This window comes from Sinocyclocheilus anshuiensis, unplaced genomic scaffold (genome assembly GCF_001515605.1).
Source record: "Sinocyclocheilus anshuiensis isolate Anshui unplaced genomic scaffold, SAMN03320099.WGS_v1.1 scaffold1879, whole genome shotgun sequence".
NCBI lineage: Eukaryota > Metazoa > Chordata > Actinopteri > Cypriniformes > Cyprinidae > Sinocyclocheilus > Sinocyclocheilus anshuiensis.
The window spans coordinates 413,666-428,232 of NW_015549707.1; the positions used below are offsets into that span (position 1 = coordinate 413,666).

At 39.4% G+C, this 14,567-nt stretch overlaps 1 protein-coding gene across 1 annotated transcript in view; it reads right to left on the minus strand.

Annotated features, from left to right (window-relative positions):
• LOC107660670 (A disintegrin and metalloproteinase with thrombospondin motifs 18-like) overlaps positions 1–14,567 on the minus strand; it is a 57,670-nt gene that overhangs the window by 28,931 nt on the left and 14,172 nt on the right. The window contains exons 5-12 of the mRNA XM_016450058.1: positions 7,008–7,293; positions 6,445–6,644; positions 6,262–6,345; positions 4,870–5,029; positions 4,158–4,263; positions 3,248–3,385; positions 2,843–2,996; positions 1,714–1,809 (exon numbers count right to left, since the gene is read on the minus strand). Coding sequence (XP_016305544.1) covers positions 1,714–1,809; positions 2,843–2,996; positions 3,248–3,385; positions 4,158–4,263; positions 4,870–5,029; positions 6,262–6,345; positions 6,445–6,644; positions 7,008–7,293 — 1,224 coding nt within the window. The remainder of the gene's footprint in view (positions 1–1,713; positions 1,810–2,842; positions 2,997–3,247; positions 3,386–4,157; positions 4,264–4,869; positions 5,030–6,261; positions 6,346–6,444; positions 6,645–7,007; positions 7,294–14,567) is intronic.

The following is a 14,567-nucleotide window of genomic DNA, read 5'->3' on the forward strand; positions in this document are numbered from 1 at the left end:
CCAACTTTATATATCTCCATTTTTATAAATAAGTTTGGTTTTAGTTATTGTGTTAGTCTTGGCTCATATGTCATAATTATCTCTTTGTTTTATTCTCACAGAAATGTGTTTATATTTAAAACAGCCACCAAAATCAGTGTTTGTGTGGTAGACAAGGAGATCCCTGTTGAAAACACAGTATATGCTGGTTATGTATGTTTTGAAGCATGGCAGCTGGTTTTAGCTGGTTTATGCTGATCCTTAGTTGGTCATGAGCTGATTTAAGCTGGTCCTGAGCTGGTTATGAGCTGGTCCTGAGCAGGCGCTATAGTTGCATTGGACCAGCTTAGGGCCAGCATGTGACCAGCTTAAACCAGCTCATGACCAACTAAGGACCAGCTTAAACCAGCTCAAACCAGCTGCCATGCTTCAAAACACTACCTAACCAGCATATGCCTTTTTTTTCAACAGGGATAGCAAACTACTATCAGGCAAACTGATTTTTCCATGTCAAAGAGAAGACACGGTATGAGAGGGAAAGTGAGGAAAAGGAGAAAGTGTTTCTGTGAAGATCTTGGGCCTGCTGGATTGGGATGGGGCCCAGAGTTACACCTGGACAGCAGGACTTGGCCTAGCCAAGCCACACAGTCCCACACATCAACGCCTCTCATCCCCATCAACCAGTGGAAAGCACCAACTGTCCTTATGGAACATTTACACAAAGTAGAGAACAATACTGCAGGTGTAAATGAAGAAAAGATGGTGAGAGAGACTGGTCAGTTCATGTTCCTCCTTAACGGTGGTTCAGTGAGTTCAGGGTGAACAGATAAGCACTAAATTCTGTAATTTAATTAGTTACTTCTTATGTAATTGAACTTAATACTGTGTATACATTGTAGAACATTTATATACAATACAGTACAATAGTGGATTTAACATCAAAATTTAAAGTCTAACCTTAAAATGCATGCTTTCTATGTACCCTTCTCACTTTAAATACTTTGGTGAGTTAATAAGAATATTGGTAACACTTTAGTGTCCAGTTCTCACTATTAACTAGTTGGTTATTAGCATGAATATTACTGGGATGTTGGCTGTTTATTATTACTTAAAACGCACATATTATGTGCTTATGCCTTATTCTGCAAGACCTTATTCTAAATCCTTAATTCTACCCAATTCTTACCAAATTCTTAAAATTAATTGTCAACAACTACTTTATTAAGTATTAATAAGCAGTAATTAGGAGTATATTGAGGCAAAAGTATAGTTAGTTCATAGTAAATATTTAGTTAAAGGGGTCATATGATGCGATTTCAAGTTTTCCTTTCTCTTTGGAGTGTTACAAGCTGATTGTGCATAGATAAGATCCCTGAAGTTGCAAAGACTAAAGTCTCAAAACCAAAGAGATATACTTTATCAAAGTTAAGACTCTGCCACACCCCCCTAAACGCTCGTTCTAACACGCCCCCACATATCTACCTCACTATGTGGAAATATTTGCATAATGCCGCCCAAATGTGCACGCAAAGAAAGAAGGCGCTGTTTCTAGGCGAAAGCAAAAGCACTTTATTTGGCCTTCCGAAAGTAGATGCATTTAGGAATCTTTAAAATTACTTACAACAGAACAGCAATGCATTTTATGGACGACCGTTTCGTGAACCTAGGAGAAGAGGTAATTCTTCTTAACGGTGGTTTAGTGAGTTCAGGGTGAACAGATAAGCACTCACTCACCATGTCTGGTCCGCAGATGGTGCCCTCGGCAGCAGGCATGAACTTGGTCTCACACCGGTGTCCTGTTCTGTGGCACCACAATGATTTACACATGTCCTGGTGGGCACGAACACACAGAGAGCACAGTCAAAAATGGGCCTACACCCACTGGGAACCCTTCAACCTCACTGGCTTGCACCTCACCACGCCGACCTCTTGTTTCTACAGCAACGGCCAATCAACTTTCCCAACAAATAAAAAAGCGTGTCAAAATCAATCACTGTGCTGCCCGAAAGAAACGCTATTATCCTTGCATTTTGTTTCTTCCCACAATACGACGATAATAATGGGTGATGAGGGGTTGGGAGACTGGCCACTGCTGGCCGACGGCCCGATTGCATCTGGCAGACAGTGAGAGAGAGACATGGTTTACAAAAGCTAGCAACACTGGTTTCTGGATCATTGGCTAGCTAACGCCGCTAGCTCCCACGGCTAATTACATCTCAACAACTTTGTGACAAGGACAGGATGGCTTGGGGGGGACAGAAAACAAAAACATTGGGTTTTATCTGCACAATCGTTCTTAATTAAGCTGTACAGCTGCCTTCCATCAAGGTCGATGTTCAAGACTCTTTTCAGAGCACGTACAAGGTCTCCGAAGCGCACAAAGGCAACAGGGATCTCTCAAAGAGGAAGTCCATAGCATGAGAGCTAATCCCACAGATAGACTCTCACAATGTTCATTTCCCAAGCATAACTATTTGCATATCAATGTGTGCGTTAGACGCTAAAGGCTACAGCGGATGCCAAAGGGGGCCCTGTTCATCTTTGTTGAAACTGCGAATTAAGACTTAGAGTAGATTTTGAGGCAATGGGTTTCCTCTCAGTAGATAGTTTTCTTTCCAAAGCTCAGATGTGTGTTTGTGTTGATCATGATGTCTCCACACACAAACATAACAGGTTGAAGCACATTTAAATATCTGAGACTCTAAATGAACTCAATCTCTGTGAATTCTATTGTGGCATTGTTTGAGTTGTTTGTTGTTTGACAAGTTGTTTGACGTTTCCAACTTGTGTTCCACTGAAATCCACTGAAACGCTCCAACTATTAAGAGAAGCCTAATAGCATATTTTACACACTATTGGTTACCTTTACGAAGTCCAGGCTGCAAAGTTTAGCTTTCGAGCCAAACTGCCATTTGCACTGTATATCAGCATCATACAGCTGACCCGGAAGCTGCTCGGGGTACTTGTACTGGCCTATCTGCTTGGGCTCGTCCACTAGACACGAAGCCTGAGCTGTACTGTGAACACAAATGCAGGCAAAGAAAGATGAAAACAGAAACAGGCATAAAAACCATACAATATTATACGTATCTCGAATGGGACACCATATTGCATATTTGTAAAAACATATGTATATATTATATAACCAAACCACATATTATATATAGGAATATATAATATATAGGAAATTGTAAAAATTTAAAAATACATACATTTCTAAAATGTATTTATATACCACTTTTTGATGATAAGTGAAGTGAAAGTTTACCCTAAAAATCGGTTCAAGTATTGCCGACTACAGGCAGACCATGAGAAAACACCATTATTCCCAGCCAATGTGGGAGACATTATGTTTCCTTCAGTCTTCCGGCAGGGATTCCCCTCTCCGTCATGGATCATTCCAAAACTAGGGCAAAAAAAGGAGGGAGCAAAAGAGGGAAAGATGGAGATTGTGAGTTTTAACCAGTGAGACTATTAATGTACGACCTCAGGACAAAAACCACTCCCGGAGTCAGGTGGGACATTACCTCTATAACCGAAAGCACTTTCATCCCACAAACCCCTTCAATGATTTCTCTACTCTAATGAATAAGTCACATGATTCACACTCACACATTTAGATGTTTACTTTTATTAACCCTGTAAGAATCAAACGTATTAATGCATCAAAATAAACATATGCACTATAGTCACGAAATTCAGACCTGAGCAGTGTTGGCAAGATGTGCAATGACCACTCCTCAATAAATGAGTGATTAACGACTGTTGGCCAGTGAAGATTTTGCCCTAAACACTGTGCACATTGGAGGCACGTGTCCATTTCATTTGACCAGAATGTTTGAACTGCTGAGAATAACAAATCCCACAACATGTTATCAGCCTGATGGTTCTCCAGGATAGATTTTGTTCCAGTTTATGTTGAGAATGTGCCAAAGGAACGAAGGACTCGAAATACATCTGTCATAAAAACAAAATCTCAAACATAAACTTCCCCTTATCACAATGGCAACCAGTAAAAACAAACAAAAACACAACAACACCACAGCACTGGCCAAGAAAGCACAGCAGCGTCTCTACTTCTTCCGCAAACTGAGAAGAGCCAGAGTGTTTGCCTGTTGCACAGCATATGGTTTTCCAAATTGAAATAGTGTGGGACCTGAAAGCATGAGTTAACGTACTTATGTCCTGACTCGTGGGCGATGGTGAAAGCGAGGCCCAGCCCCGTATCTTCATTAATCGTGCAGCTACGATACTTGCTACACATCCCACTTATTGGAGCAAAACCTGCAGACGGGAAGTCAGAAAGGACAGAAAGATGAAAACATGGGTGGAAGAGGAAGATATATGAGTGACACTGATACAAATTTCTTACAGAAACTTTAAAATCCAACAAGTCTGAATGAAAACAGTAATACATTATTTAAGCATCACTAAACACACCAAAATGTTTTCAAACCTATAGAACTTGAAACAGGATCCCATTACGCATAAACACACTTTTAGGCTATGTTTCTGACTGCATGGTCTCAGCTTCGGTTTGAGTTTCACATCATAGAGAGGCAATTTAAAAGCCGTGCTTTCCCCTTTGCCATACATTCAAAGTGCATACTTGTGGTTTGGAGCTTTAGAGCTGAATTCATTACATTTGGCTGACGCCTCTATAGCAAAAACTGAAGAAGCTGCCAACTGACTGCAAAGTGGATTTGAGATTTCTTGGATTCATTCAGGTGAAGTTCTCTGCCTGAGGGCAGACTAGGACACACATCACCAACCACAAGCTCTTTCTAACCTTGGCATTGTGTAATTCACCCTCCTGCAACTCGATTAGCCACTGACATCACAACACATGACCCACTTCTGCTATTGGAAGGTGACTATCAAGGGCCTTACCCAAGGTGTCACACGGTTCATTCTTCCAGGAGCAGATGTCCAGCCCCGTCAACAGTATGGCATGGTCGTGCCGCTTGCCATTTTTACCTATCAGGCCTGATTGCCACTGGCAGAAGCTGTTGAGTGACTGGTCTGCGTGGTGGTTGATAGACAGACCCAGCTGACATCAGTGAAGCCGAGAGAGTTGAAGTGTTCAGAGGGGTGGTGAGAGAAAGAAGACAGAGTAGTGAATGATCAGGCATCTTTCAAGTATGAAAGAAATGAAAAACAAAATGTCTGGGAAACTTCGAAAATTAGATATGACATTCAATTTACCTTTAATGAGAATAAACTAGCTGTGCAACCAGTGTTTCATGCACTGTTTAGTGCAAAAGCAAAATTAATCATATTTTGGAGTCTGTTGATGTCTGTTAATGCCAAGAAATGTCAACATACAGCTTATTTATCAGCAGTTTATGAAGCAAAAAGCTCTTGTGAGCCGTTCTTTAGTGAATCAAAAACATATAGTGTGACCAGTATAGTTTGATTCCCAAACAAATTAATTTTAAATTAACCAAAGATTTACAGCAACCAGTTCATTTTGACTCACTAACAAATGACTCTTATAAGTTTTTAATGAATCAAAAACATACAGCACGACCAGTATAGTCTGATTCCTGAATGAATGACTCTTAAGAGTCAATTCTTTGCAGTGAATCATAAAAAAGCATGCAGTGACTGGTATATTCTGATTCACAAACAAATGACTCTTATGAGTCATTTTTATTGGATTAAAAACATAAACTCACACTTGCACTAAACATTCCGAGCCGGAGCACGCTTACGTCATGTACAAGGTAAAGGAAAAAAACACTTTCACTAAGATTCTGCCTAACAAATTTATAATTCATGCCATGCAGCGATTTTCACTTGTATGTATCAGAGAATTATTACGGCGACAGCTGACGTTAATGAAGAATTTGCAGCTTTACTCGCAAACTACAATTCTTGTTCATCAACAAGGTGAGAATCAGATGTTATAAACTCAAATATACTTAATTTAATTTAATTAACTGAAAAATGTAGTATAGTAGTAGTAATAGAATATGTTTGCGGTCGTAATGATGACAGTAGCACACACAAAATAGTAGCTGTTCTGTGCTCCGGCGTGGTTAGCGATTACAATACATGCATACTGCGACCAAGCCCAACTGAACTGTGCTCTGGCCCACTTCTTCCAAGTGAGCCAGGGACGGTTAAATGAACCATATGGAGCGCTCACACTAGTCAAAGGAACCGGGCTTTGGGAGTCAAACGTGATCAAGCACGGTTCAAAACGCCTAGTGTAAGTACACCCTTAGATATACAGTATATATGAAAGAATGTGTATATTTTTGTATGTATGTATCTTACCGGATCTTTCTCAAGTAGGAGGAGGCTGACCACAACAATGTTGATATCATTTCCAATAGTTCCATCTTTGAATAGACTGGAGACCTGTTTAGCAAAAAAACACTTTGCACATTACTATAGGTAGAAGTAAAGTTAGAAGTAAACAGTCTTCTCCTCAACAATGCTGCTGATAGCTCTGCTCACCATGTTCATGACAGTAAGGACATAGGTAGTGACGTTGTCTCTGCCATGTTTCTCCAGCATCTTCCTGTCTGCCACCACCAGAGTTTCCACATTCAGGCCACCCTCTTTGCTTGATGTAATCTCTGAGCGCTTCACCCGGCTTTGCTGCTCGAACTCATCAGGCATGACAAAATGATCCTCTGTAGGAGGCTTGGGAGTATCTGTAGTTAGGATGAGGTGGAGAGATAAAAGTACGGAAACTCATGAAAAAGGGTGAGAAAAACTGGAAATTGCCTCAAATAACTGTTTTTCCTTCTTCCAAGCTAGCTCCCTGATAAAAGCGCCAGAGAGGCGATGACAGACCAGGAAATACACAGTCATTAACTTCACATGCTGTTTCCAAGCTTTCATTCAATTTCTTTCAGTACAACAGATAATACTGACACAGTAGTTTTGCTTTTTGGAATCAGTATAAATATCTCAGAGGGCTTTACTGTTATACGCACTCTGACATATTTTACAAGTATATAACGTGTAATGAACTTTGCATCTACAAATAGCTAAAAGGAAATTCCCTTACATACATTGCTTGCGACGTCCGCAGAAGTGTTGTCTCTGGAGCTTTCCGTGCTGGTACTCATGGTGATGGTGGAGGTGGTGGTGATGACGGTGGTGGCTCTCGTAGGGGTTGTTTGATTTAACGCTGCTGGACCAGTCAGTCTTATCAGCGTGCATTCTGCGCTCAGCTGATCGCTTGTAGATGACATGTGGGTGATGTCCAGAGGGGGCACTGTAGTTGTGTTGTAAAGCCAAATGCTGCGGTAGTGGAGTGATGAGAAGTTCCTCGCCGGAGAACCGGATCAGACCTGACTGCAGAGTACAGATAAAGAGGAAGCTATGAGTAGGCAACCAATAACAAACACTGAGGTTGGACAGCATGTCGGATTCATACTACTGTTTAAGAGTTTTGGGTCAGCAAGATTTTTTTTATGTTTTTGAAAGAGGTCTCATGTTCACCAAGGCTGCATCTATTTGATCAAAAATACAGTTAAATTTAATTAAATTACTTAAAAAGAACATTTTTTATTTTATTTTATTCAACTTTAAAATGTAATTTATTCCTGTGATGGCAAAGCTGATTTTCAGAAGCCATTACTCCAGAGTTACAGTTCAGAAATGATTCTAATATTCTGATTTGATGCTTAAGAAACATTTCTTATTATTATTAACATTGCAAACAGCTGTGCTGCTCAATTTTTTTGTTTAATCCATGATAAATTATATTTTTCTGCCACTTTTGAACAATTTAATCCATTATTGCTAAATAAATGCATTAATTAAAAAAAAACTTATTAAATGGGTCATTACAATTCTACATAATTCAAAATGATTTCATCTAAAAAATTATAATATAATAAAATAATACAATAAAATGTTTAAATGCTATATGAATCTATAGGCATAACAACATTATAATGTACAGTATGAAAAATAGATTGATTTTGATATTTAAAAATAGAGGAAATGAATGTGTAAAATTAAGTATCCAAAATTAGCCTCTAAATGTCATATTTACAATATTGTGCTCTAATGACAGCTGATATCCAATACAGTACTGGTATATTGTACATCTCTAATTGCCCCCAAAATAGCAGGTTAAGAGAATATTTCAGCTTAAATACAAGTTGAGCTCTATCGACAGCATCTGTTGCACACTATATGATAATTGCCCAAAAGATTTCCATTGTAAGCACATGTTGACACAACTGTCAGCATGTTTATTGTTTTATTTTTACAAACCGGGGGTTGATTTGAACTTGTTCTCAGTGGTAATAAACAGCACGGAACAGATGCTGTCGACAGAGGTCGACTCCTAGTTAACCAGGAGTATTCCTAAAGACACACCAGACCAAGTTAAAATCAGAGCGCACAGATGTGGGACTGAAAATATATCAAATCAATGACGTGGAGGTATTTAGGCGAGTTTGATGTCATGGAAGAAAAGCCCTCCAGGAGACCATAGACTTTAACATTCCTGGTTGTGGGGGATTCTTGGTCCCTCCAGCTGAAACATCGGTGGTTACAAAAACAGCTGTTGCATAGTCACAAAAAACGGGCATCTCCATAGTTACAGCTGTCAGTACACAATAAACAAACGATGACATGGTGGGATGTAGAGCAGCCTGGGGCATCTAAAGGCATCTTAAGGAGCTGCCCATTTATCAGATGTTTCAGTACAGAAAGCAGAGAAAAGTTCATATGCAGCATAACCTTTCAGCAGCTTGTTTTACAGTGACGATTAGCATGGCCAAAAGCCAGGCATGACAGATATGATAGACTATCATATCTACATCCTCTGTCAACAACACTCAGCCCTTGAAACTCTCTAATTAACTCATTTTCTCAGAGGAAACGGAAACCTGAGAGGTAAAAGTGAAGAAACCTACTATACAAAATATTCACAGCTGCATTTATTTTATCAGAAATACTGTAAATTATTAACTAGTATTACAAATTAAAATAACTGTTCTATGGGCGAGTTTTATGTATCTTTTAGCGCTGAATTAGATGGCATGTTTGAGAGGTAGGTGGAGGAGGTCAGATATTCACGAGCAGTTGATTAATGAGGTGTGGGGTCAAAGGCGAGCCCAAAGCTTATCGTCTGCTATGATAGTGACACTCATTGGTGCCCTGGGACACATCCGCAGCAAGCCAACACATGCGCACATGGAGCCATTACTAATAAAACATGTCAGAGCTTAATTGCTTTATTATAAGTCATATACATGTGTCTCCAGATTTATTTGGTTTGGGTCAGTGTTTCTACGATGCTTTTTCCAGCAAAATGTAGCAATATTTCAGTGTGAACCACTTTTCACTGTACTGCCAATGGGAAAAGCAATGTCAGCTTCATTAAGCAAACTTGTACTAAGTATTCAGACCTTTCTTTAGGTTTACATGATGAATCTTTGCAGGGTATTTAGTAGGGCAGAATTACAGAATCCAATCCATAAAAATGGAATAACACAGAATGTCACAGAATTTGGGAAACTTGGAAGAATAAATCGAAAGGAGGGCCGTACACTAAATTAAATTGCGATATGAACTAGTGTCTGAGAATAATAAACCAAAAAAAGTGCTAAATATGAAGTCTGCATGTTCTGCATGTCTCTGTGTGAATGAGCATGCAGTTTCATCTACACATATTAAAGCATGTTGAAGAAATGACAGTAAGATATTTCTGTCATTTCTTCAACCAGCCTTCTAGTTTTTTTAATTCAACTGCTAATTCAAAATTATTTTTGACTATTAAAATTGTATTAAACCATTAAAATGGAATTCAGAAAACTGTCATTGAATGGTTATATTGTTCTGCCAGTAAGTTTGTGACAAATTACTCTTTTTGAGTGAGTCATTGAATCATTCATTCAATCAATTTGTTCAAAAACATTACAACATAAAAGGCATTACTGCATGTATAATGTAAGTTACTCAATATTAACTTTTTTGTTGCTGTTATTTGTATGTAAGCAATAAGGTAATCGAGGCCGTGCTGTATCGTGAATAAATCTGCAACCCCTTCAGCTGTGATTTATTCACAATACAGAACGGCCTCGAGTACCTTATTGCTTTTATAAAACGGTTAGCACACAATAAAAATTATTAAAACCAAAAACGTATGTATTGAAATGTTACTTTTTTGAAGCAAGTTTGTTAAATGCTCTCCTTCCGCTAAAAAATAGTTCCTGACAGAAACAGTAAACGGCAAGAGAATGTTCCGATGTAACATGCCTCATCTAATGGAGCTTAAATAAAAACAGAGAATAGGAGCTCTTATCATCTGCTGTTTTTTTTTTTATTAACACAATATATGATATTTTCTCACACACATACATCTGCTTATCTCTCAGCATGAGAAAACGTCCATTTCCCGTCTTTTAGTTTTATAACAGACCGATTCGCGGCACAGAGCGATTTTGCAAGCGTCATTACAGTGTAAACTGATGGACATATGGACATAGCTACAGAATCATACCTGAAACAGAAAACTAATAAATACAGTAATATTCCCTCCTCACTTCGGAAACTGTAGGCTTCCACACAGACGCGCGCCGCACATATCTCCGCATGAGAAGCATTTATTAGACGGGATCTCAAAATTAAAGATGAGAGATAACGCCAGCAGGGGTCACTCATACTTCATTAAATAAATAACAAACAGTTAATTCTGCCGAAATACATAATAAATGAAACAGTTTTGATGCTATATTATTGATTGCTTATGTTGCTAAGGGTGTTGCTCAGTGATACACAGAACTGTTGGGTGAAGAGGTCATAGCCGTGCTGTATCGTGAATAAAACACCGCTGCTGACCAATCAGAATTGAGGAATGGAACTAACCGTTTTATAAACTTCATTAAATAAATATCAAACAGTTAATTCTACTGAAATACATAATACACGGAACAGTTTTAATGCTATATTATTGATTGTTTATGTTGCTAAGGGTGGTTGCTAAGGATGTTGCTCAGTGATACACAGAACAGTTGGGTGAAGTGGTCATAGCTGTGCTTTATCGTGAATAAATCACAGCTGCTGACCAATCAGAATCCAGGACTGGAACTAACCGTTTATAAATAATCATTAAATTAAAAGTAATAAGAATGTTGGGAGAACGATTGTCATGATTACTCGAATAAATAGAAAAGTGCTGCTCAGTGATACACAGAACCTTTGGGTTAAGCGGTCATAGCCGGGCTGTATCGTGAATAAGGTCACGATACAGCACGATACTTGCCTTTTAAGGCAAGTCATGTCACTCGGCGGCCATCTTTGAAACGCCTCTCGGGCATGCAAGTGAAACTCTTATCTCTTTGAATGGGGAAACATCAAATTCTCCAAAACTGTTTACTAAGCTTGCGATTAAATTTCATATTTGAAATCACCAAAGAAATCTTTGTCATAAATGTTGTTTATTTTGCTCAATGGCGTTATAAAAAGCTTATTTCTCAGACTAGATCAGCCAGTGCGCATGCGCAGTCCTAGGTGCAAGTCTCAGAACGCTGACTGTTTCTATAGCAACCGGGACTTCTAACGGCAACTGCAGTGACACGCTGACTTTACCGATTAGCGACTGGCTCTTTTGCTCAGAAGGCGAGGTTTCGTTCGATAGAGCGGTCATATTGAGCGTTGCATTTTTCCCCATTCAAAACTATATGAGTGACACGTCTTGGGTATTCTATACTCTTTGATAAAACACAGCTGCTGACCAATCAGAATCGAGGAATAGAACTAACCGTTTTATAAAAAAACAATATAACATGTATGCAATCATGCTGTTGGTCTGAATATATATAACACAATTTTCAGCACAACAATCACTCATGCTAATATGAAAAAATAATGCTTAAATATTATGCATTGGATTGGATTTACATTGGTTTCTTTAGGTTACAGGAAGTTTTTTTATAAAGTTGGGTTCTTTTTACAAGGTTTACACATTGTACATAAAGCACATAATGCATATGTTTATTGATGTGAAAAAAATCAATGAGTGCTTTACTGCTCTTGCAGACAAGCTAGAGTGAAATAAATGATAAAACAGGTATATCTCTATTGCTTTATTGACTTTTGTCTCTTTACTGTTCAGTATTTGCAAACAAACTTTGTATGGTCATATAAAACATGGCCACCAACCTACCATTAATTCAGCAACAATGACTATACTCAGCACCTCCTGACAGGCCTGGCTTTACTAAGTGGGAAGTGCAGCAGTTGTAAAATAGGTCAAATTACTCCAGTCACCGGTGTCTGAACCATATTCAGTCTGGCAGAGCCATTAGTGCCAGAAACAAACTTCTGAGAGGGCAACCGACTGCCTCTAGGTTTCTAGGTTATTGTGAACTAAATGAGGGGGATATTTTACCTTCGTAACCATGAAGATATAATAAATATACTGTGCTAAAGATGAGCCACTCTGTCCTGTCTGATTGGTTTGGAGATTAAATAAATATTGAATGTTTTCTTAAATACTGGCTACAAGACACAAATTCATAATATTTGGAGACCTGTGGTGTCGTAAAGAATCCATTGGTCATGGGACGGTGCGTCTTCCTGAAAGGCTTGAGCTGCACTCATCACTGAACTGAAGTCATCTTCTCTCTTTAAGACTAGAATTTTAACCTCTGTCTCCCAGACTGCTGAACCTCACACATTCCGTCTGGCTTTGGAATTCTACCTAATCCCACCCTCCACGAACAGGCAAATCCTTGCAGAATAGCTGTGCATTCAGTCAGTGATTTAACCCCCTTCTTTTCTTCATGGCCCCATGTGTTTGATCCCGCGTACCCCGACCCCTCCCATCTCGCAGGTGGCAAAGTAAACACAGGGCACTCCCAGGACTGAGGCGGTGCCCGCAAAAGCACATGCTGTGAAAACAGCGGTAGACCGTGGCAGGCTGCTGCAATGATCTGGGGCATCTGCTCCCACCATTAAACACAGGGCAACAGGGTCACTCATCTCTCTCCAGCCACGCTGACCTCTCCTCTTATGGCTAACAGCTTTCTTCCACTAACTCAAGGCAATAAGACGACTTATAGCCACGTTTCCACTGCAGGAACTTTCCCCAGGAACTAGGGACTTTGGGCCGGTACTCGGTGTGTTTCCACCCCAGGAACCAGGATCTAAATAAAGTTCCGGGTAAAAGATTGCCCCTCAGAAAGTCCCTGCTCGCGAGGTAGTACTTTTTCAAAGGTCCGGAACTTTCGGGGGCGGGACTTGAGCGCTGAACATGCTGATTGGTTGAGTTCACACAGCATTGTATTTCAACCACCATTTGCATTTTTTATTTTTTTTATATTACTGTTATTGTGTCATGAAATGTAGTTTTAAAAGTATTTCAGGCGAGAATGTTGTTGTTTAAAACTCAAATCTGCAGTTTATTTATAAAAACAGCACCTATTTGAAAATGTGCTTCGCCGATTTCGGAGACGGGAGCTCCACGCGATCAGCCGGCGCTCAGTGCTCATGTATCCCGACGAGAGCAGCCTCAACTCGGCTAGTCCTTCTGACATTTGCCGCTGGCTCTGATGTCTCGGTAGTGGATAAACATAAGATATAATTCATTTTGGGTAAATCTTAACAGATAATCTTTGGTCTTTATTCTATTAATCTATTAATATGTTAAAATTAAAATAAAAACAGGCAATGTTTGATATAATATTTTGTTTCATTGTAATGTAGGCCATGTACCTTCCCTGAACATTTCTGCGGCTATTAATATATTTAAATGAAAACAAAAAGGGGCAGTGGTGTTTAATATATTTCTTCTTATTGTAAATACATTGAGGAAAATTGCAGTAGCCAAGTTGAGCTGACTGATGTTATCAAGTACGCTGCTGTTTGCAGAATTACCGGACTTGCGTTGTCCCGTCCACGGGAGTTCACACTCGTGAGTCGAACTCACGAAGTCCGAACTACCAAAGATGCAAGTCCGAAATTTGCGTACTTGGTATTGAAACGCGTGCAGACCTACGTCACCAGACTTGCCTATTCTTCTCGGTACTTTAGTCCGCGATGGAAACGTAGACAGCAACAGGTCTAGGGGGAAAAAAGTTAATGGGAAAAAAAGTTCCTGGTACAATTGCTCCGGGCAATTTCGGTGGAAACGCGGCTTATGTGAGATAGAATTTGATAGAAAAAGTGATCACAGCAAATACGGAGAACTTGAGTATTTCAGTTCATTGCAACAACATTTGCAATGCATTTAATTTTGAACATGGAAAAATTGATGTGTATTTTTATATTTGCTAGAAATAATACTGACGTTAAAGGGATAGTTCACCCAAAAATGTGTGTGTTTTCCTGCACGTAAATAACGCATGCATGTGGTGCTGCTGTCATAGAACAAGCATGCGCTGCACCTTGTTTACATGCAGAGGAAAACACGTGCATGTGTCGTGACACTCTCCATAATGGCAGAAGACGGTAACTCACGGGAGAAGAATCGTTGAATAAAGTCGTTATTTTTGGGGTTTTTTTGCGCACAAAAAGTATTCTCATAGTGTCAAAAAATTTCAGTTGTACCACTGATGTCACATGGACCATTTTAACAATGTCCTTACTACGTTTCTGTGCCTTGACCG